At 45.5% G+C, this 24,566-nt stretch overlaps 1 protein-coding gene across 1 annotated transcript in view; it reads left to right on the top strand.

Annotated features, from left to right (window-relative positions):
- LOC133659223 (titin-like) overlaps positions 1-24,566 on the top strand; it is a 214,793-nt gene that overhangs the window by 168,842 nt on the left and 21,385 nt on the right. Inside the window, 13 exon segments of the mRNA XM_062061959.1 lie at positions 20-17,113; positions 17,195-17,491; positions 18,495-19,082; positions 19,179-19,481; positions 19,556-19,852; positions 19,969-20,256; positions 20,355-20,654; positions 20,801-20,952; positions 21,324-21,474; positions 21,576-21,875; positions 21,983-23,749; positions 23,835-24,128; positions 24,217-24,504. Coding sequence (XP_061917943.1) covers positions 20-17,113; positions 17,195-17,491; positions 18,495-19,082; positions 19,179-19,481; positions 19,556-19,852; positions 19,969-20,256; positions 20,355-20,654; positions 20,801-20,952; positions 21,324-21,474; positions 21,576-21,875; positions 21,983-23,749; positions 23,835-24,128; positions 24,217-24,504 — 22,119 coding nt within the window.

A 24,566-nucleotide genomic window follows, 5' to 3' on the forward strand; every position in this document is an offset into this window, starting at 1 on the left:
TTCCTTTATTTTGTATCAGATCCACCAGGGCCTCCCTCAAACCCTAGGATTTCAGACACCACTAAAACATCTGCAACCTTCAATTGGGGCAGACCCTACTATGATGGTGGTCTGGAAGTGGAGGGATACATAGTGGAGTATAAAAAGGAGGGGCATGATGACTGGGAGACTGAGACAGAGTACCATCTGAAGGCTACCGAATATGTTATTGGTAAACTTCAAAAGGGAGGCAGATACCATTTCAGAGTCAGAGCTGTGAACTCAGAGGGAGTTGGTGAGCCTGCAGAGGTTGAAGAAGTCACTGAATTAGTGGACCAGGAGTCTGTGCCTGACTTTGAGCTGGATGCTGAACTCCGGAAAACTCTGGTAGTCAGAGCCCGTACGTCAATTCGTTTGTTTGTTCTCATCAGAGGCCGCCCTGTTCCTGAAGTCACGTGGAGCAAAGATGATATCAATTTGAAAACACGTGCACATATTGACACAACAGAGTCTTACACTCTTCTTGTCATTCCCGACTGCACCCGATATGATGCTGGAAAGTACAATCTCTGTCTGGAAAATGTTGCCGGGAAGAAGACAGGCTTTGTGAATGTAAAGGTTCTTGACACACCAGGGCCACCAGTTAATCTCAAACCCAGAGAGATCATCAAGACAAGCATAACTCTTCAGTGGGAGATCCCGATCATTGATGGTGGCTCTAAGATTCGCAACTACATTATTGAAAAGAGAAAGGCCACAAAGAAGGCGTACACGGTCCTGAGCACCACATGGCAGAAGTGCTCTTTTAAAGTACCTGATCTAGAGGAGGGAGCTTACTATTACTTCCGTATCTCTGCTGAGAATGACCTGGGTATAGGCGAACCTGCTGAAACTCCTGAACCAATCAGGGTGTCTCAGGCCCCCTCTGCCCCTGACAACTTGTATGTCACTGATGTTACAGCTGACAGCGCCAGTTTAGCATGGACCAAGCCTCTGCATGACGGTGGTAGCTTGATCACAGGATATGTCATTGAGTATCAGAAGAAGGACACTGACCAGTGGATCCATGCTGCTGCCATCAAAGCTCTGGACTACACTGTATCAAATTTGTTCGAGGGAGAAGAATATACCTTCCGCATAATGGCTGTCAACGCTTCAGGTAGAAGCGACCCCCGTGAGAGTAGACCTACAATTATCAAAGAGCAAACATCAGTTCCATCCTTTGACCTACGTGGCATCTACCAGAGGACGGTCATCGCTAAGGCCGGGGACCGTGTTAAAGTGGAGATTCCCGTCCTTGGAAAACCAAGACCTGGAGTTTCTTGGAAGAAAGGAGACGCTGTGCTAAAAGAGACACAGCGAATCAACACTGAAACCACATCAATGTCAACCATCCTCAACATTGGTGAGATCAAAAGAACTGATGGAGGCCAGTATTCGATGACAGGAAAGAACATGCTGGGCACAGTGACCGAAACAATCACAGTGGTAGTCCATGATATTCCAGGTCCTCCCACAGGTCCCATCAAGCTGGATGAGGTCTCATGTGATTATATCCTTATGTCATGGGAAGCCCCAGAAAATGATGGAGGTGTTCCTATCAACAATTATATTGTTGAAATGCGGGAAACCACAGGTACTTCCTGGGTGGAGTTGGCAGCCACAGTGATCCGCACCACATTCAAGGCAACCCGGCTAATCACCGGAACCGGATATCAGTTCCGTGTCAAGGCCCAGAACCGATATGGCATTGGACCGTCAATTGTGTCTGATCAAGTGGTGGCTGCATATCCATTTGATGTGCCAGGGCAGCCAGGAACCCCTTCAGTCACGTCTTTCAATAAGGATGTTATGACTCTGAGCTGGAATGAACCATCCTCTGATGGAGGCAATGCCATACTGGGCTACCACATAGAAAGAAAAGAGAAAAATAGCATTCTATGGCAGAGGATAAGCAAAGCCCTTGTTGTCGGAAATATCTTCAAATCAACAGGTCTGGTTGATGGAATCGCATATGAGCACCGTGTTATTGCTGAAAACATGGCTGGTCTCAGCAAACCTAGCAAACCCTCAGAGCCTATGTATGCTTTGGACCCAGTGGGCCAACCTGGCAGACCTGTTGCACTGAATATTACCAGACATGAGGTGACTGTTTCATGGACAAAACCAGAGGCAGATGGAGGATTTTCGATCACTGGATACACCGTGGAAAGAAGAGAGTTGCCAAACGGGCGGTGGCTCAAAGCTAACTTTAACAACATTCTGGAGACAGTTTACACAGTCAGTGGTCTGACTGAAGATGTTGTATATGAATTCCGCGTGTTTGCTCGTAATTCAGCTGGCGGTGTAAGCGCACCCTCTCTGCCATCAGAAGCAATTACATGCAGAGATGATATTGAAGAGCCACGGATTGATGTTGACACACTTTACAGTAGTAATGTTGTTGTCATGGCAGGAGAGGTGTTTAAATTAGAGGCAAATGTGACAGGCCGGCCGCTCCCATCACTTGTATGGACCAAGGAAGGGAAGGAGCTTGAAGATACAGGCAAGTTGGAGATAAAGACATCTGATTTCCACACAACTCTGATAAACAAAGACTCTTTAAGAAGAGATGGTGGTGCTTTCACGCTGACTGCCAGCAACCCTGGTGGATTTGCTAAGTTCACATTTAATGTAAAGGTTCTCGACAGACCTGGACCACCGGATTCCTTAAGTGTTACTGACATAGCTGCGGAGAAATGTGTTTTGAACTGGCTGCATCCAACACATGATGGTGGCGCAAAGATTGAATATTTTATCATTCAGAAGCGTGAAACCAGTAGGTTGGCCTGGACAAATGTGGCCACAGACCTTCAAGCAAACAGGTTGAAAGTCACTAAGCTTTTGAAGGGCAATGAGTACATCTTCAGAGTGATGGCAGTTAACAAGTATGGCATTGGTGAACCTGTGGAGTCTCAGCCCGTCATCTGTGCTAATCCCTATGTTCCTAGTGATCCGCCATCGCAGCCTGAAGTGACCACCATTACTAAAGAATCAATGGTTGTCTGCTGGGAGCGCCCAGAACATGATGGAGGCAGCAGAATCAACACTTACATTATTGAGAGAAGGGATAAGACTGGACTGCGATGGGTGAAGTGCAACAAGAGGACTGTAACAGACCTTCGATTCAAGGCCTCTGGCCTCACACCAGGTCATGAGTATGAATTCAGAATATTTGCCGAGAACAATGCTGGACTAAGCCAGCCAAGTCCCTCAAGTCCATTCTACAAAGCCATGGACACAATCTTTCAGCCTGGACCTCCAGGAAACCCCAGAGTTCTTGACACTACAAAGTCCTCTGTGACGCTTGCTTGGAATAAACCTGTCTATGATGGTGGTTCTGAAATCACTGGCTACATTGTGGAGACCTGCCTGCCTGAAGAGGATGAATGGACAATTCACACTCCGAAGAAGGGATGGACAGCCACCTCATTCACTATCACTGGCCTGAAAGAAAACCAAGAGTACAAAATTAACATCTGTGCCACCAACTGTGAAGGTGTAGGAGAACCTGCTGCTGTTCCTGGCACCCCTAAAGCCGAAGACAGGTTGCTTCCGCCTGAAATTGACCTTGGGGCGGATCTTCGTAAAGTAGTTTGCATCAGAGCTTGTAGCACTCTCAGACTCTTTGTGCCTATTAAAGGGAGACCAGCTCCTGAGGTAAAATGGTCTAGAGAACATGGAGAGTCCCTGGATAAAGCTAACATTGAGATCACATCATCATTCACTACTCTTCAAGTTGAAAATGTTGACAGATTCGATGGAGGTAAATACATGGTTACTGTGGAGAATGCTTCAGGAAGTAAGACAGCCTTTGTTAATGTTAGAGTGCTAGACACCCCTGGAGCACCTCAGAATCTTGTCATCAAAGAGGTTACTAAAGGTTCTGTATCTCTTATTTGGGACGCACCATTAATTGATGGTGGCTCCAGAGTACGCAATTACATAGTAGAAAAGCGTGAGTCAACAAGAAAGGCCTATTCGACGGTCTGTGCCAGCTGCCATAAATCCAGCTGGAAAGTTGCAGAGTTGGAAGAAGGAAAGATGTACTTCTTCAGAATCCTGGCTGAGAATGAATATGGCATTGGCCTTCCAGTGGAGACATTTGAGCCTGTTAAAGTGTCAGAAAAACCTTTGCCTCCAGGAAAAGTAACTCTCCGTGAAGTGACCGGGACCAGTGTTACACTAGCCTGGGAAAAGCCTGATCATGATGGTGGCAGCAGAATCACTGGGTATATTGTTGAGATGCAGGGTCAAAGCAGTGAAAAGTGGACCCAAGTCATGGCAGTAAAGACCAATGAGGCTGTTGTAACTGGTTTAACACAGGGAGAGGAATACATGTTCCGTATCTCAGCCACAAATGAAAAGGGAGTTAGTGATCCACGCCCTCTCAGTGTACCGGTGGTAGCCAAAGATCTAGTTATCCCACCAATGTTCAAATTGGCTTTCAGCACATTTAGTGTGCTAGCTGGGGATGATCTGAAGATAGATGTCCCTTATGTTGCCTGTCCCAGAGCTACAGCAATTTGGCTCAAAGATGGTGTTGCCCTGAAGGAGACAACAAGAGTTAATACTGACAACACAGACAAAAACCTTCTCCTTGTCATTAAGGACGCTTGCAGAGATGATGTGGGTACATATTCCATCAAACTGACTAATACAGCTGGAGAGACAACTACAGACATCAGTGTGGTCGTCCTAGATAGACCAGGCCCTCCCACTGGCCCCATCAAATTTGATGAAGTCACTGCTGACAGTGTGATTTTGTCTTGGAATCCACCAGAGTATGATGGTGGTTGCACCATCAATAATTACATTGTTGAAAAGAGAGATACATCGACCACCAACTGGCAGATAGTATCAGCGACCGTGGCTAGGACAACTGTCAAGGCTGTACGTCTGAAGACCGGATGTGAGTATCAGTTCAGGATTGCTGCAGAAAATCGATATGGAAAGTCTTCAGTGCTTCACTCTGAAACCGTTGTGGCTCAGTATCCATTTGAGGTGCCCGGTTCACCACATTCGGTTGTTGTTCAGTCAGCAACAAAAGAGAGCATGCTGGTCGTATGGGACAAACCTAGCAGTGATGGTGGAAGTAAAATCCTGGGATATCACCTGGAGCTCAAAGAGAAAAACAGCATTTTATGGGTAAGGCAGAACAAGCAACTTATTGCAGAGCCTAGATTCAAAGTAGTTAGCCTCGAAGAAGGCATCGAATATGAGTTCAGAGTTTATGCTGAAAACATTGTCGGCATAAGCAAAGCCAGCAATGTGAGTGAACTGCATGTAGCCAGAGACCCATGTGAGAAACCAGGAAAGCCAGAGGCTGTCATTGTAACCAGAAACCAGGTAACTTTGCAATGGTCAAAACCTGAATATGATGGTGGCATAAAAATCACTGGGTATGTAGTGGAGAAAAAAGAAGGGACCGGCCGCTGGATGAAGGCTAGTTTCACAAACATTATTGACACTTACTTCGTTGTAACAGGCCTCACTGAAGATCAGATTTATGAGTTCCGTGTCATTGCCAGAAATGCAGCAGGTGTCAGCAGTCAACCCTCTGACTCTACTGGAGCTATCACTGCAAAGGATGAGGTGGACCCACCAAAAATAGACTTGGATTCTAAGTATGCCCAGGTTGTGATGGTAAATGCTGGTGAGACATTTAGGCTTGAGGCAGCTATCAGTGGCAAACCTGTACCTGCTGTACATTGGCTGAAGGAGGGCCAAATCATGAGTGAAGCAGCACGTCTCGAAGTCAAGAACACCGACTTTTTGGCCTGTCTTGTTGTTAAAGAAGCCATTCGTGTAGATGGGGGTCAGTATACTTTGCTGGTAAAGAATGTTGGAGGAGAGAAATCTGTTAACATAAATGTCAAAGTTCTGGACAGGCCAGGTCCACCTGAGGGACCCATTTCAATATATGGTGTCACGAATGAGAAGTGTTCTATTTCCTGGAAACCACCTTTACAAGATGGCGGTAGTGATGTATCCCATTACATTGTTGAAAGGAGAGAGACTAGCAGACTCGTTTGGACTGTCGTTGAACAAAAAGTTCAGACCCTGAACTTGAAGATTACCAAACTTCTTGTTGGTAATGAGTACATCTTTAGAGTGATTCCTGTAAACAAATATGGAGTAGGTGAGCCTCTGGAATCTGAGCCCATGATTGCCCGAAATCCATTTGTCACTCCCAACCCACCAACAGAAGTAAATATCTCCACTATTACAAAAGACTCTATGGTGGTGACTTGGGAAAGACCAAGTAATGATGGTGGTAATGCCATTCAAAGTTATATTGTTGAGAAACGTGACAAGGATGGTGTTAGATGGACAAGATGCAACAAGCGCACCGTGAGCGAACTACGCTTCAGAGTTACTGGGCTCCTCGAAAACCACAGTTATGAATTTAGAGTTTCTGCTGAGAATGCAGCCGGTGTGGGACAACCCAGTCCTCCAACAGCATACTACAAAGCTTTAGATCCCATTTTTAAACCAGGCCCACCAAACAATCCAAAGGTAGTGGACACGTCAAGGTCCACTGTTTCCTTAACCTGGGGTAAACCCATCTATGATGGTGGCTGTGAGATTCAGTCCTACATTGTTGAGGCATGCAATAGTGCATCAGATGAATGGATCATGTGCACTCCTTCTACTGGAATTGCAGACACACGGTTTACGGTGACAAAACTTCTAGAGAAGCATGAGTATCAGTTCAGAGTGTGTGCCATCAACAAAGTTGGTGTTGGTGAGCATGCTGATGTTGCAGGAAAAATCATTTTGGAAGAAAAGCTTGAGGCGCCAGATCTTGACCTGGATGCAGACATGCGAAAGATGATCAATATTAGAGCTGCAAGCACTCTCAGGCTATTTGTGCCTGTAAGAGGTCGTCCAGCCCCTGAGATTAAATGGGGAAAAGCTGATGGTGAGATCAGGGAAACTGCTCAAATTGACAATACAGACAACTATGCTTCTCTTATGATTGAGAATGTGGACAGATTTGATAGTGGCAAATACACACTGACTGCAGAGAATGCTAGTGGAGTGAAGTCAGTCTTCATCAGCGTCAGAGTTTTAGACTCACCAAGCCCTCCAAATAACTTCCTGGTTAAAGAGATTACCAAAGATTCTGTCACACTTACATGGGAACCTCCATTACTGGATGGTGGATCAAAGATTAAGCATTATATAGTCGAGAAGCGGGAGAGCACCAGGAAGGTTTATTCTCCCATCACTGTCTGCAATAAGATGTCATGGAAGGTGGAACCTCTCCCAGAGGGTGGAATATTCTTTTTCCGAGTTCTTGCTGAGAATGAATATGGTATAGGTTTACCAGCTAAAACCACAGAGCCAATAAAAATTTCTGAAAAGCCCCAGCCCCCTGGTAAAGTCAGTGTTGTCGATGTTACACATAGCACTGTAACCTTGACTTGGGAAAAGCCTGAACATGATGGTGGCAGTAGAATAAGTCACTATGAAGTTGAACTTGCACCTCAAGACAGTGAATCATGGTCTTTGTGTGCTAGTGGGAAGGCAACTGAGGCATTGGTGACTAACCTTCTTACGGGGGAAGAGTATCAGTTCAGAGTTATTGCTGTTAACAGCAAGGGCAGGAGCGATCCCAGGCAACTGGCAAACTCAATTGTTGCTCAGGACCTTGTGATTGAGCCTGCTGTTAGACCTAAAGCGAGCAGCTACAGTGTCCAAGTGGGTTATGACCTCAAGATAGAGGTGCCAATCGCAGGTCATCCTAAGCCAACCATCTCTTGGACCAAGGATGGAGCTGCCCTCAAACAGACCACCAGAGTTAATGTCACAGATTCTGCACGTCACACTACACTTACTATAAAGGATGCCACCAAAGAAGATGGAGGAATGTACAGTATCAGTGTCGCCAATGACATGGCATCTAAGGAAGCCACAATTGAGGTTATCACCTTGGATAAGCCTGGACCACCGACAGGCCCTGTCAAGTTTGAGGATGTTAGCGCTGAGAGCATCACACTTACATGGGAACCTCCTACTTATACAGGTGGTTGCGCAATATCCAACTATGTTGTGGAGAAAAGAGATACAACCACAACCAACTGGGTAGTTGTGTCTGCCACTGTGGCAAGAACCACACTCAAAGTGGTTAATCTGAAGACAGGCGCTGAATATCAATTCCGAATCTACGCTGAAAATAGATACGGAAAGAGTTATGCAATTGATTCTGAGCCTGTTTTGGCCCAGTATCCATTCCAAGAGCCTGGGCCACCAGGTACACCATTTGTATCTTCATACACTAAGGACTACATGGTGGTTGAATGGCACAAACCTCCATCTGATGGAGGCAGCGCTATCTTAGGCTATCATCTTGAAAGGAAAGAGAAAAACAGTATTCTTTGGACCAAGATTAACAAAACTCTAATCCAAGACTGCAGGTTCAAATCCACTCCTTTGGAGGAGGGCATTGAGTATGAATACAGAGTCTATGCAGAGAACATCGTTGGTATTGGAAAGTGCAGCAAAGTCTCAGAGGTCTATGTGGCCCGTGATCCATGTGATCCTCCTGGCTGTCCAGAAGCAGTGATAGTGACAAGGCACTCAGTGAAGCTAAGATGGACACCGCCAGTGTATGATGGTGGATGTTTAGTTACTGGCTATGTAGTGGAGAAACGGGATCTTCCTGAAGGAAAGTGGATGAGGGCGAGCTTCGCAAACATCATAGAGCGTGAATTTACAGTCACTGGCTTGACAGAAAATAGTAAATATGACTTTAGAGTCATTGCAAGAAATGCAGCTGGTGCTATCAGTAAGCCTTCCGAGAGCACGGGATCTATCACAGCTATAGATGAAGTTGACCCACCCAAATGTGAGACGGACGCAATGTACAACCAAACCCTTGTGATTAATGCAGGAGAGACATTCAGTCTGGAGGCCAGTGTGGAAGGAAAGCCAATTCCCACAGCTCAGTGGTTTAAGGGGGATGTTGATGTGGAAAACTCAGCCAGAGCTGAGATAAAAAATACAGATTTTAAGGCTCTTCTTGTTGTGAAGGAAGCCATCAGAGTGGATGGTGGGCAGTATACACTGGTACTGACTAACGTGGCAGGAAGTAAGACTATCCCTTTCAGTGTGAAAGTCCTGGACAGACCAGGTCCTTCAGACGGACCTCTTACTGTCAGCAATGTCACAGAAGAGAAGTGTTCACTGTCTTGGCTTCCACCCATGCATGATGGAGGCAGCAGTATTTCTCACTATGTTATCCAGAAGAGAGAGACAAGCCGTCTGGCATGGACTGTGGTCTCCAGTGACTGCAGAGCCACTATGTTCAAAGTCACCAAACTTTTGAAGGGCAATGAATACATTTTTAGAGTGATGGGAGTCAACAAATATGGTGACGGTGAGCCCCTAGAATCTGCACCAGTTGTCATGAGAAATCCATTTGTCTGTCCTGGCTCACCTCAAGAGATTGAGATCAGCAACATTACCAGGGACTCCATGACTGTCTGCTGGAATCGCCCAGAGACGAATGGAGGTAGTGAAATTGTTGGGTATATTGTTGAAAAGAGAGACCGTGCAGGAGTGAGGTGGACCAAGTGTAACAAGCGCAGAGTGACGGACTTGCGTTTCAGAGTGACAGGATTGACTGAAGACCATGAATATGAATTCAGGGTTTCTGCTGAGAATGCAGCTGGCATAGGTCAACCAAGCGCAGCTACTCCTTACCTTAAAGCTTGTGACCCCACTTTTGAGCCAGGTAGTCCCTCCAATGCTCATGTCACTGACACTACTAAAGACTCCATAAGTCTGGCCTGGCAGAAGCCAATTTATGATGGTGGTTGTGAGATTCAAGGTTATGCTGTTGAACTCACAAAGGCTGATGAGGAGGAATGGACCATTTGCACACCCCCCTCTGGCGTAGCTGCAACCAAATTTACCATCACTAAGTTAATTGAGCATCAGGAATATAAAGTGCGCATCTGTGCCATCAATAAACTAGGCATTGGGGAGCCTGCCGAAGTCCAGGGCACAGTCACACCTATTGATAAAATGAATGCACCAGAAATGATTCTAGATTCAGAACTCCGAAAGGGAATTGTTGTTCGTGCAGGAGCCCCACTGAGGATTTGCATTCCATTTAAAGGTCGTCCGACACCTGAAATTAGCTGGGCCAAGGAGGATAGTGAACTTCCCGTCAAAGCTCAAAAAGAGTTTGGAGAAGATTACACACAGCTCTCTATCGACATTTGTGACAGATATGATGCTGGAAAATACATCCTTAATTTAGAAAATAGTGCCGGCACTAAATCAGTATTTGTGTCTGTCAAAGTTCTGGACACTCCAGGAGCCCCTGTAAATCTCTCAGTAAAAGACATTAAACGGGAAAGTGTCACCCTGACCTGGGAGCCCCCTCTTATTGATGGTGGAGCCAGAATAAAGAATTACCTAGTTGAAAAACGTGAGGCCACTAGGAATGTTTACTCTAATGTGGAAAACAAGTGCACAAAGACAAGTTACCGAATTACTGGCCTCATAGAAGGAACAATTTACTATTTCAGAGTCCTAGCTGAAAATGAGTTTGGTGTAGGAGAGCCAGCTGAGACAGAAGACTCCGTTAAGGCCTCTGAGCCTCCTCTGCCCGTAGGTAAAGTCACATTAACTGATGTTACTAAAACTACTGCTTCACTCTCCTGGGAGAAACCAGTCCATGATGGAGGAAGCAGGATTATTGGCTACTACATTGAGATGCAACCTTTGGACTCGGAAGAATGGGTGGTGGCAGCAACAGTCAAAACCTGTGAGGGCACTGTCACAGGCCTCAGTGCAGGACACGAATATTTTTTCAGAGTATCTGCCTTCAATGACAAGGGTAAAAGTGACCCAAGAGCTCTTGCCGCACCGGTCACAGCAAAGGATTTGACAATGGCGCCCGGCTTCAAAATAAGATTTAATACTTATAGTTTGCAGCATGGTGAAGATTTGAAGATTGACATTCCAGTGACTGGGCGTCCAGTTCCAAAAGTGGAATGGAAGAAAGAAGGACTGGCTCTTAAGGAGACAACCAGGTTAAATGTGTTTGGTACACCCACATCTACAAAGCTCTGTATCAAGGATGCAAATAGAGAGGATTCTGGCAAATATACTGTTACAGCAACCAGTAATGTCGGAACAGCGACTGAGGAGATTACTGTTATAATTCTCGACAAGCCAGGCCCACCCACTGGTCCTGTGAAGATTGATGAAGTGAGCTCGAATTATGTAACTCTATCCTGGGAACCACCAGGGTATACTGGAGGCTGTCAGATTAACAACTACATTGTAGAAAAGAGAGATACCACTACAACAGCTTGGCATATTGTGTCTGCAACCATTGCCAGGACAACCATCAAGGTCAGCAATCTGAAGACAGGAGTTGAGTACCAGTTCAGAGTGTCTGCTGAGAATAGATACGGAAAGAGTTCTGCTATTATTTCAGCCCCTGTCATTGCTCAGTATCCATTCAGTGTGCCTGATGCCCCAGCAGCGCCAACTATTACTGCTGCAACCAAAGACAGTATGGTCGTTGAGTGGAAGCCTCCTACAAATAATGGTGGCAGTCCCATTCTGGGCTATCATCTGGATAGAAAAGAGAAGAACAACCTCCTATGGACTAAACTCAATAAGCTTATCATTCCTGATGCACGTTTCAAGACAACAGAACTGGAAGAGGGCATTGAGTATGAATTCAGGGTGTGTGCTGAAAATATAGCAGGACTGAGTGCAGCTAGTAAGGTCTCTGATAGCATTGTAGCTAGGGATCCCTGTGACCCACCAGGTACTCCCGAGGCCATTGAAATAACCCGGAACCATGTGACACTACAGTGGACACGGCCCCAGTATGATGGAGGCAGCGTGATAACTGGTTATGTGATTGAAAGGCGAAAGCACCCTGATAACCGCTGGATGAAGGCCAGTTTTACCAACATTATTGACACACAGTACACCCTCAGTGGCCTGACTGAGGACTGCATTTATGAATTCAGAGTTTTTGCTAAGAATGCAGCTGGCATTTCCAGCAGTCCCTCTCAAAGCACAGGAGAAATAACTGCTAAAGATGAAATTGAGGCTCCAGAAGCAACAATGGATTCTAAATTTAAGGATCTCATAGTTGTTCATGCAGGTGAGACTTTTGTCATTGATGCAGACTACACTGGCAAGCCTCTTCCTGAGGTGGTATGGCTGAAGGAGGGAAGGGAGATTGACAAAACCACCCAAAGAATGGAGATCAAGACCACACTTACTCGTACCATATTGACAGTAAAAGACTGCATCCGGGTGGACGGGGGCCACTATGTTCTTAAACTTGTGAACGTTGGCGGAGTAAAGATGATCCCGGTTAATGTTAAAGTTTTGGATAGGCCTGGCCCTCCAGATGGCCCCCTGGAAGTTAAAGGAGTCACAGCTGAAAAGTGTTATCTGCACTGGAACCATCCCTCACAGGATGGTGGAGCAAGTATTTCTCACTACGTGATTGAGAAGCGTGAGACTAGTCGTTTGTCATGGACTATGGTGGAGCCCAAGATTCAAGCCATCAGTTATAAAGTGACAAAACTGCTACCTGGAAATGAGTATATCTTTAGAGTGACAGCTGTTAATAAATATGGTGTGGGTGAGCCACTAGAGTCTGAGCCTGTTATCGCTCGCAATCCATTCACTACTCCAAGTCCGCCATCCACTCCAGAAGCTAGTGCCATCACCAGAGACTCTATGGTGCTCACTTGGGAAAGGCCAGAGAGTAATGGGGGAGCCGAAATTGAGGGATATGTCCTTGAAAAACGTGATAAGGATGGCATCCGATGGAGTAAATGCAACAAGAAGAGGCTGACTGACCTGAGGTTCAGATGCACTGGTCTCACAGAGGGCCACTCTTATGAATTTAGAGTGTCTGCTGAAAATGCTGCTGGTGTGGGGACACCCAGTGCACCCACTCAGTACATCAAGGCATGTGATGCCATTTACCCCCCAGGACCTCCAAATAACCCCAAAGTCAGTGACCATTCCAGTACCACTGCTTCCTTGACCTGGTCCAGACCGATATATGATGGTGGAGCACCAGTCACTGGTTACATTGTTGAATTTAAGGAGGCGTCACTTGATGAATGGGTGATTTCTACACCATCTACTGGTGTGCAGGCTACTAAGTACACTGTGAAAAAATTGAAGGAGAACGCGGAGTACAATTTCCGTATTTGTGCTTTTAACTCTGAGGGAATGGGTGAACATGTGGACCTGCCTGGGTCCGTTATTGTTGCTGAAAAGCTGGAAGCTCCTGAAATTGAACTGGATTCAGATCTCAGAAAGATGGTTAACGTTCGTGCCACTGCTAGTTTGCGTTTGTTTGTCACAATCCGAGGGAAGCCAGAACCGGAGGTCAGATGGTCAAAGGTAGATGGCAGTCTGAATGAGCGGGCCCAGATTGATGTGACAAGCTCCTATACAATGTTAGTGATTGAAAATGTGGACCGATTTGATACCGGCAAGTATGTACTTACCCTTGAGAACCTGAGTGGTTCAAAATCAGCCTTCATAAATGTCCGCGTTCTGGACTCACCTAGCGCCCCTACTAACCTTGAAGTCAAAGATGTGAAAAGAAATTCAGTCGCTCTCTCCTGGGAGCCTCCTCTTATAGATGGCGGCGCTAAGATATCTCACTATGTTGTAGAAAAGCGAGAGCAGAAGCGAATGGCTTTTACCAGCGTATGCACAAATTGTGTGAGGAACTCCTACATCATCTCTGACCTACAGGAAGGAGGCCGATATTATTTCCGTGTGCTGGCTGTGAATGAACTTGGTGTAGGTCTGCCTGCCTCTACAGAGCAAGTCAAAATTTCTGAAGCTCCTTTGCCTCCTGGTAAAATTCTGCTGGTAGATGTGACTCGTCACACCGTCACTCTATCATGGGAGAAGCCAGATCATGATGGTGGCAGCAAGATTACAGGCTACATTGTTGAGATGCAGCCCATCGGAGAAGAAAAATGGAGTTTGTGCAGCGAAGTCAAAGCACTGGAGGCAACTATTGACGGTCTCACAACAGGAGAGGAATATTCTTTCAGGGTCATTGCAGTCAATGACAAGGGCAAAAGTGATCCTAAACCTCTAGCTACTCCTGTGACTGTGAAAGATATCACAGTGGAACCCATCATCAACTTAGTGTTCAACACATACAGTGTTAAAGCAGGAGATGACCTGAAGATTGATGTTCCCTTCAAAGGCAGGCCGCAGCCTGAGGTGGTTTGGAAGAAGGATGGGCACGCGCTGAAGCAGACGACGCGAGTTAATGTTCTCACTTCCAAGACCTCATCTAAAATTCTCATTAAGGATGCAACTAGAGAGGACGTAGGAAAGTATGAAATCACTCTTAGTAATGCAGTGGGTACCAAGACAGCTGAAATTTCAGTTATAATCCTGGACAAGCCAGGTCCACCGAGTAACATCAAAGTGGATGAGGTTAGCGCTGAATTCATCTCTCTGTCTTGGGAAGCTCCAACCTATGATGGTGGATGCCAGATTAATAATTATGTGGTGGAAAAGAGAGACACAACCACAACCACTTGGCAGATTGTGTCAGCCACAGTTGCTAGAACATCAATTAAAGTATCTCGTCTTAATCAGGGAACTGAGTACCAGTTCCGCATTGCGGCCGAAAACCGATACGGCAAAAGTCCTGCTGTTGACTCTTCCCCTATTGTTGCTCAGTATCCATTTGAACCACCTGGCCATCCCATCAACCTCTGTGTTTCCCATGCCACCAAAACGTCCATGCTAGTTGTTTGGGACAGACCTGCCAGTGATGGTGGAAGCCCTGTTATTGGTTATCACATTGAATGCAAAGACCAAAGCAGCATCCTCTGGACCAAGGTAAACAGAGGTCTTCTGACCGACAGACAGTTTAAAATGACAAGCATTGAAGAAGGTTTGCTGTATCAGTTCAGAGTTTATGCAGAAAACATTGCCGGCATTGGCCCAAGCACGAAAGCCAGTGACCCAGTGGCAGCCAGGGATCCATGCGAAGCTCCACGTAATCTTAAAGTCACTAACATCACAAGGACTTCAGTCTCCCTCTTCTGGGAGAGGCCAGAGAATGATGGTGGAGCCAAGATTACTAGCTACATTGTCGAGCGTAAAGAGCTTCCAAATGGTCGGTGGCTAAAATGCAACTTCACCAACCTGCACGATACCTATTTTGATGTCACAGGACTCACAGAAGATGTCCAATATGACTTCCATGTAATTGCTAAGAATTCTGCTGAGTTGTTAAGCGCACCTTCAGAGAGTACTGGACCTGTCACAGTCAAAGATGATGTCGATCCACCCACAATTATCTTGGAAGAAAGGTTCAGACAGCTGGTTGTCATTAAAGCTGGAGAAATCATTAGAATTGATGCTGAAACAACAGGGCGCCCACTCCCTGTGGTCACGTGGTCTAAAGAGGGAAAAGAGATTGAGGCAAAGGCTAGATGTGAAATCACCACCACCAACTTCACAACTTCCCTGCTGGTAAGAGATGCCATCAGGAGGGACTCTGGCCAATATGTCCTGACTCTGCACAACGTGGCAGGAACAAGGTCTGTGGCTATCAATTGCAAGGTTTTGGATAGACCTGGACCTGCTTCAGGACCCTTGGCTGTGTCTGGCTTAACAGCAGAAAAATGTACCCTGAACTGGGGTCCCCCTCAGGAAAATGGTGGCGCTGATATTTTACATTACATTGTGGAAAAACGTGAGACTAGCCGCCTCGCATGGACCCTTGTCCATGGTGACATGAAGGCCACCACTTGTAAAGTGACCAAGCTGCTCAAAGGAAATGAGTATATATTCAGAGTTAGAGGAGTCAACAAATATGGGGATGGTGAACCCCTGGAAAGTGAACCAACAAAGGCCATGGATCCATTCACAGTCCCTGCAGCCCCGACTAATGTCCAGGTCACCTCAGTTACTAGTGAGGCAATGACCATCTGTTGGGAAAGACCAGTCTTTGATGGTGGCATCAGCATCGCTGGCTATGTAATTGAAAAGAGAGAAAAGACTGGACTTCGATGGTGCCGTGTTAACAAGAAACCAGTTTATGACCTTAGAGTCAAAGCCTCACACCTTCGTGAGGGCTGTGAATATGAATACAGAGTTTTTGCAGAGAATTCTGCCGGCCTCAGCCCTCCCAGCATTTCCTGCCCTCTCACCAAAGCCGAAGACCCACAATTCTTGCCTTCACCACCTGCTAAGCCTAAAATCATTGATTCGACAAAGACCACAGTCACCCTGTCCTGGAATAAACCATTGTTTGATGGTGGGGCACCTGTGACTGGTTACAGAGTAGAATACAGAAATACTATAGATGATGAATGGACAGTTGGGGTCCAGAACACCAAGAATACTGAGTTTACTGTTGTGGGACTGACACCTGGTGCAGAGTATGTGTTTGTTGTCAAATCCATCAACAAAATTGGATTGAGTGACCCCAGCTCAGAGTCAGACAAACAGTTGGCCAAGGAAAGAGAAGAAGAGCCAATCTTTGACATTAGTAATGAGATGAGGAAAACTTTGATTGTAAAGGATGGTAGTTCATTCACTATGACTGTGCCCTTCAGAGGCAAACCCATCCCCAGTGTTACTTGGACAAAGCCTGATGTTGACTTAAGAGTCCGTGCTGTCATTGACACTACTGACACGTTCACCTCCATCACTCTGGAAAAAGCCACTCGTAATGATTCAGGAAAATACACCGTCTCCTTGTCTAATGTGGCTGGTACTGCCACCTTGACCCTCAATGTCAGAGTTCTGGATTCTCCCGGACCTTCATCTTGTATTGAGATCAAGGATGTGACCAAAAACTCTGCTACTGTGACATGGGACACTCCTGAGAATGAAGGAGGCGGACCAGTGAAGAACTATCTGGTGGATATTCGTGAGGCCAGCAAGAAGGGATGGACTCAGTTGACCAATGCATGCCACAGGCTGACATACAAAGCATCGGACCTGCAGGAGGGTGGAGTATACTACTTCAGAGTGACCGGCGAGAATGAGTATGGAATAGGGGTGCCTGCTGAGACCAAGGAAGGAACCAAGATCTCAGGTATTACATTTTTTATTCAACATTAATTCACAAGATTTTTATATAATGTTGTTAACATAACACAATATTGTATTTCAACAGAAAAGCCAAGCCCACCACCGAAACTTGGTGTGACCGATGTGACCAAAGACAGTGTATCCCTGGCCTGGGCCAAACCTGAGCAAGATGGGGGCAGTAGAATATCTGGATACTTGGTGGAAGCTTTGGAGAAAGGCCAGGAGAAGTGGGTCAAGTGTGGTGTAACCAAGTCCATCCACTACACAGTGTCTGGTCTAAGGGAGAACAGAGAGTACTTCTTCAGAGTAATAGCTGAGAACCATGCTGGATTCAGTGATGCCAATGAAATGGTCACCCCTGTGTTGGTCAAAGACCAGCATGGTAAGTTGTTTTAAAGACCTAAGATATTGTTCTGCTCAAACATACACTACCGTTCAAAAGTTTGGGGTCACATTGAAATGTCCTTATTTTTGAAGGAAAAGCACTGTACTTTTCAATGAAGATAACTTTAAACTAGTCTTAACTTTAAAGAAATAAACTCTATACATTGCTAATGTGGTAAATGACTATTCTAGCTGCAAATGTCTGGTTTTTGGTGCAATATCTACATAGGTGTATAGAGGCCCTTATCCAGCAACTATCACTCCAGTGTTCTAATGGTACAATGTGTTTGCTCATTGGCTCAGAAGGTTAATTGATGATTAGAAAACCCTTGTGCAATCATGTTCACACATCTGAGCAGATTGAGTTTCTGGAGCATCACATTTGTGGGGTCAATTAAACGCTCAAAATGGCCAGAAAAAGAGAACTTTCATCTGAAACTCGACGGTCTATTCTTGTTCTTAGAAATGAAGGCTATTCCACAAAATTGTTTGGGTGACCCCAAACTTTTGAACGGTAGTGTATAACTATTTACAAGGGATGTAATACTGATGTCGATACACCACGGTGTTGCGGTTTCAAAATCTTATCAATAATGCCGGGATGCATGACGGTATCAAACGAAAACGTGGTGAGTATAGTGTTTTTCTGGCACTTTTGCTTTAGTGGGTCTGAAAATATTCTACATCTCCCAGAATACTCTGTGCAGCGCAGGACAGCAACGCATAGAGGGGAGAAAGAGGAAGCAGGAAGTGAAGTGTGTTCCACTTTGTAGTAGTTAAGAGGATTTTTGTTTTTCAAAATCCTCCCATAACTTTTTCAGTTATGTTGCTAACAAACAGACAAACAAACCCTTGCCAAAACACAACCTCTTTGGCGGCGGTAATAAAGCATGCCACATTTGTCTCGAGCGTTCCAAGCCAAAACAGATTTTTTGAATGAATTTTGCTTTTGTGCTGATTGTATTCAACTCAGTGTTCTCTTTGTTACCTATTTCTTTAAGAATCACCTGAGATCATCATGAACAACTACCCTCACAACACAGTATATGTTAGAGCTGGCTCCAACCTCAAATGTGAGATTCCGCTTATAGGCAGGCCATTGCCAAAGGTTTCTCTCTCCAAGGATAATGTGCTGCTCAAGTCAACAATAAGATTCAACTCTGAGGTCACCCCTGATAGCATCAAGATCACATTGCGTGAGAGCATCGCTGGAGATTCTGGACGTTATGATATAATTGCATCCAACTCGAGTGGAACCACCAAATCCTTCATCAACATTGTGGTTCTGGACAGGCCCAGTGTTCCGCTGGGACCTGTGGAGCTGTCAGATGTCACAGAGGACAGCGTGAATCTGAAGTGGCTCCCACCGGCTTATGATGGTGGTAGCCCAATCACAAACTACATTCTCCAGAAGAGAGAGACAACTACAGCCAATTGGACAGATGTCTCCTCTGCTGTGGCTCGTTGTACCATGAAGATCTTGAAGCTTTCAACAGGCCTGGAATACCAGTTCAGAATTAAGGCTGAGAACAGATACGGAATTAGCGAGCACATTGACTCACCACCTGTCACTGTCAGCCTTCCTTATAGTAAGTGGTCATAGTCATTGAATCGGTCTAGTCTTAATATTTGATTTTGTTTGTTTGAAATTTATAATTAAAAAAACTACTTTTATTACTCTTCAGCTGTCCCTGAAGCACCCTCGACTCCAGAGATCACTGGTGTGACCAGGGAGACCATCACAGTTGCTTGGAAGGAGCCCAAGTCAGATGGAGGCAGCCACGTATTTGGTTACCATCTCCAGATGAAAGACATGAATAGCCTCCTGTGGCAGAGAGTAAACAGAATGGTGATCCGTGCCACACACTACAAGGTCACAAGCATCCACGCTGGACTAATTTATGAGTTCAAGGTGGCAGCTGAGAACGCTGCTGGATTCAGTGAATTCAGCAAAGTTTCAGATGCAGTGCTGGCTATTGATGCCTGTGGTAAGTTGGGGTACCTGAAACCATCTTTTGCAGTAGTCACTGTTGTCTTATGAGTGCTGACGGTCTTCTTGCAGAGCCACCCATCAACCTGCGCATCAGTGACATCACAAAGAATTCAATTAGCCTAGCCTGGCAGAAGCCCAACTATGATGGAGGCTCCAAGATCACAGGCTATATGGTTGAAAAGAGGGAAGGAGTAGATGGAAGGTGGTTCAAGACAAACCTCACCAACATCACTGACACCCGCTACACTGTGACTGGCCTGACCCAGGATGTGACCTACGAGTTCCGAGTGATGGCCAAGAATGCTGTTGGCGCAGTGAGCAATCCATCCATGATAGCTGGACCTGCCACATGTGTAGACACTTTTGGTATGCAATACTCAATTTGAAACATAATACTTTGTGTGCATATTTATACAGTAGTCATTTGTATGTAGACTATTGGTCTTTGAGATGATCAACCATATAACTGACTTTTATTGCAGGTGCCCCAGAGATTGAAATACCTTCAGAGTACTTGAACGAGGTAAAGTACAGAGCAGGTTCAAATGTTGAACTTAAGTTTAATATCACTGCCAAACCTGCTCCCACTATCGAGTGGCTAAAGGATGGAAGAGAACTCAAACCGAACACCCAGCTTTCCTTTAAACACACATTTGAGTACACAAGTTTGTTCCTGAGGGAAACAGCTCGCCTGAACTCTGGAACGTATGAGGTCAAGGTGAAGAACTCCCTGGGCTCAACTTGTGCCCTTGTCAGATTGCTTATTCAAGGTACTTACTTAAAAAAAAACAACAGCATATTTTAAATAAAGATATGGTCACTATAGATCCCAATGTGATTGAATGTATTCCATAATTTCCATTTCCAGACAGACCAGGGCCACCTGCTGGAGAGATTCAATTTAAGAAGGTGACCGCTGACAACATCACCATCATGTGGTCTCCTCCTGCTGACGAGGGAGGTGCCATGGTAACACACTACATTGTAGAAAAGAGGGAGACCAGCAGAGTAATGTGGTCCATCATCTCAGAGAAACTAGTTGACTGCATTGTTAACGTGCCAAGGCTCATTCAGGGCAATGAGTACATCTTCAGAATCCGAGGTGTCAACAAGTATGGCATCGGCGACCCTCTGGAGTCTGAGGCCGTCATCGCCAAAAACACTTTTGGTAGGAAACAACACAATTGTTTTACTTTGTAATCTATCCTTACAGTGCTATTGTTAAACCAGCAGATGTAGTAATACAATATTAGTGGAACAGATGATGTATGAGATTTCACCTTATTAAAACTGATAAACTGATCGTTTTGACAGTGCCTCCCAGTGAACCATCCACACCTAAAGTCACCATGATCACCAAGTCAACCATGACAGTGGTTTGGGAAAGACCAGCTTTGGATGGAGGGAGCGACATTGACGGATACTACCTTGAGAAAAGGGAGAAGAAGAGTCTGCAGTGGTTCAAGGTCGGTAAAAAGATTAGTCCTAGGAGATGCTTCCAGTCCTTCAAACAGTGGTGCGTGTACCAATAGTGGTATGCGGGCTCCATCTTGAAATACAGTGTTTTATTTATCTATATTCAAACACAGTGTTACTGTTCAAAGTTTGAGTCATATTACGGAGGCCAAAAATATTAAATATACTTGTTAAATAAAACCTCTGCCTTGTTTTTAATGAGCACTCAGGCCTACTACGCTACTGTATTTTAATGTTGGTCGTTATGGTGGTACTTGGAGAGCCAAGTTTTTTCTGAGGTGATACTTGGTTAAAAAAAGTTTGAGAACCACTGTTCTAATCATTTGTGACACCTCCAAATCTAATGGCTTTTATTGCGTAGGTGGTGAAAGGCACTATCAGAGACACCAGGCAAAAGGTCACTAACCTTGTGGAGAACAATGAGTACCAGTACAGAGTATGTGCTGTCAACAAGGCTGGAGCCGGAAACTACTCTGAGGCCTCTGATCTCTACAAGGCCTACGACCCCATAGGTATCTCTTGAACTCATGACATCTTCTAAGGCTTCTACAACCACATTACAAACACTAAAAATTAATGTTGGGCTGCTAACAAGTAGGAATAATTTTTGTAGATCTTCCTGGAGAACCAACCAAACTGTGTGTGGTCGACTCCACAAAGACCTCCATCACTCTTGGATGGGAGAAACCTGTTTATGATGGTGGCAGTGAGATCACGCACTACCTTTTGGAGCAAATGAATACGGAGGAAAGAGAATGGGTGATAGTCAATCCGCAGGTTAAGACCTGCGAGTATGTGGTATCTCACCTCAAACCTGCAGTATACTACTTCTTCAGAGTGTCGGCTGTCAACTGCAAGGGCAAAGGAGAGGATATCAAGATGTACCAACCTGTGCAAGCCAAAGATATCTTGGGTTTGTATCCTTATACTTATCTCTAGATTGCTTGTTCCCATTTTTGTATTTATATATTATATGTTAAATTATTCTCATATATTTGCATGAAACTTTTTTCCCAACAGAGGAGGCTGATTTGGATCTAGACATTTCAATGACGACCCACTATACTGCCCGAGCCGGGCGTGACGTGGAAATGTTTATTCCTCTGAAAGGACGTCCCACCCCCAGTGTCACCTGGCGCCGTGGTGACCGTAACATGGCTGCTGACAACCGCTGTACCATTACTAGCACTGAGTCTGCCACCACCCTTCACATTCCCAAGGTCACCCGTGATGACTGTGGGAAGTATTTGCTGGAGATTGAGAATGGTGTGGGAGAACCGAAGATCATAACAGTATCCCTGAAGGTTTTGGACAGTCCCTCCACCTGCCAAAAACTAATGATTAAGAATGTAACAAGAGGACAACTGACACTGAGCTGGGAAGCGCCTCTTATTGATGGTGGTTCCCCAGTCACCAAATACATTGTTGAGAAAAAGGCATCCACCATGAAGGCTTACCAGATGATTACCGATGAGTGTGCCAATACATCCTACAAGGTGTCAGGCCTAGAGGAGGATATTGCTTACTTCTTCCGTGTGTCTGCTGAAAACGAGTTTGGAGTGGGTGACACTTGTGAGACCTCTGAGCCTGTCAGAGCCACTGAGACCCCCGGAGCAGTTAAAAACTTGGTAATGCTTGATTCCACAAAGACCTCTGTTACCTTGCAGTGGACTAGACCTGACCATGACGGCGGAAGCCACATTACTGAATACATCATCGAAAAGAGACCCGAAGATAAAACCACCTGGACTTTGGGTGCCACTTGCAAGCGTTGTACCTGTGAGGTGACGGGACTTCAGGAGAATTCTGAAACGGAGTTCAGAGTGTTTGCCAAGAATGAGAAAGGCAAAAGTGACTTCTCCCAAATTGGTCCAATCACAGTGATGGACTTCATCATTCCACCTGAGGCCAGCCTTAGTGACTACCCCAATGGAGAACTGGCTGTTCGTGTTGGTCAAAACATCCACATTGAGCTGCCTTTCATGGGGAAACCAAGGCCTACAATCAGCTGGCTGAAAGATAATTTGCCTCTAAAGGAAAGCGACACGATCCGCTTCAGGACCACTGACAACAAGACATCAGTTACAGTCAGAGGAGCCAAGAAGGAACATGCTGGTCAGTACACCTTGGTTCTGGACAACAGAGCTGTCAAGAACTACTTCGATATCAATGTGATCATTCTGGGACCCCCATCTGTACCTGTTGGTCCTATCCGCTTTGATGAAATCAAAGCCCAGGGTATTATCATCTCTTGGGATGAGCCCAAGGAGAATGGGGGTGGTGAGATTACCTGCTACAGTGTGGAGAAGCGCGAGACTTCCCAAGCCACCTGGAAGATGGTCTGCTCTAGTGTGGTCAGAACTACCTTCAAGATACCTAACCTGGTCAAGGGAGCTATATACCAGTTCAGAGTTCGTGCAGAGAACAAATATGGGGTCAGTGATGCACTCAATTCCACAGAAATTGTTGCTCAGCATCAATACAAACCCCCGGGCGCTCCAGGGAAGCCTCTTGCCTTCAACATCACCAGTGACGGAATGACCATTAGGTGGGAAGCACCAGGTTTTGATGGAGGATCCCCCATTCTTGGCTACCACATTGAGAAAAAGGACAGGAACAGTCTTCTGTGGCAGAAAGTGAACTCTACCATCATTTCTAACAGCGAGTACAGGATTATCAGCCTTTTGGAGGGACTGGAGTACTCTTTCAGAGTCTATGCAGAGAATAATGCTGGGCTCAGCCCTGTTAGCGAACAGAGTAAACATGCTCTGGCTATTTCTCCAGTTGGTAAGGACACTCAAAGCTAGTGTATGAATAAATGTTCAATTGTTAGAACAACATTTGACCCAATGTTTTGGTGAATGCTCTTTAGATCCACCTGGCACCCCAGTGTGCATCGATGTGACGAGAGACTCTGTCACTTTGACATGGGACATCCCCAAGAAGGATGGTGGTAGCAAGATTGTGGCCTACAGCGTGGAGAGACGCCAAGGCAGAGGGAAGTGGCTGCGGTGCAACTTCACAGATATTAGTGAGACTCAGTTTACTGTGACTGGTCTATCCGCTGGAGACAGATTTGAATTTAGGGTTATTGCCCGGAATGCTGTGGGCACTGTCAGTCCACCATCCAACTCTTCTGGATACATCATGACAAAGGATGAAAGCAGTAAGTGGTCTATCACAGTAAATAAATACTAAAAGGATCTGTCAAAACTTAAATTACAAGTCCTCATGAATTATTTCTGAATTTTTAGTTTCTCCCGAGATTGAGTGGTCCCCAGACCAGGTGCAAACACTGAGAGCTGGAGAGAATGTAAAGCTTAGCTGCAACATTACTGGCCGTCCAGTACCCCATGTGGCCTGGTACAAGGATGGAAAAGAAATCGACAAGAGGACCACAATTGACATTGAGATTACAACTGGTATTGGTACAAGCAGCCTGTTTATTCGCGATGCAAACAGAAATCACCGTGGTATCTACACTGTCGAAGCCAAGAACAGCTCTGGAACGAAGAGAGCTGATGTCAATGTCAGAGTTCAAGGTAACTACCTCCTCATGACAATGTTCCTTTCGGTGTCTATGTAATACAGTCAGTTCATTTTT

This window comes from Entelurus aequoreus, linkage group LG10, assembly GCF_033978785.1.
Source record: "Entelurus aequoreus isolate RoL-2023_Sb linkage group LG10, RoL_Eaeq_v1.1, whole genome shotgun sequence".
NCBI lineage: Eukaryota > Metazoa > Chordata > Actinopteri > Syngnathiformes > Syngnathidae > Entelurus > Entelurus aequoreus.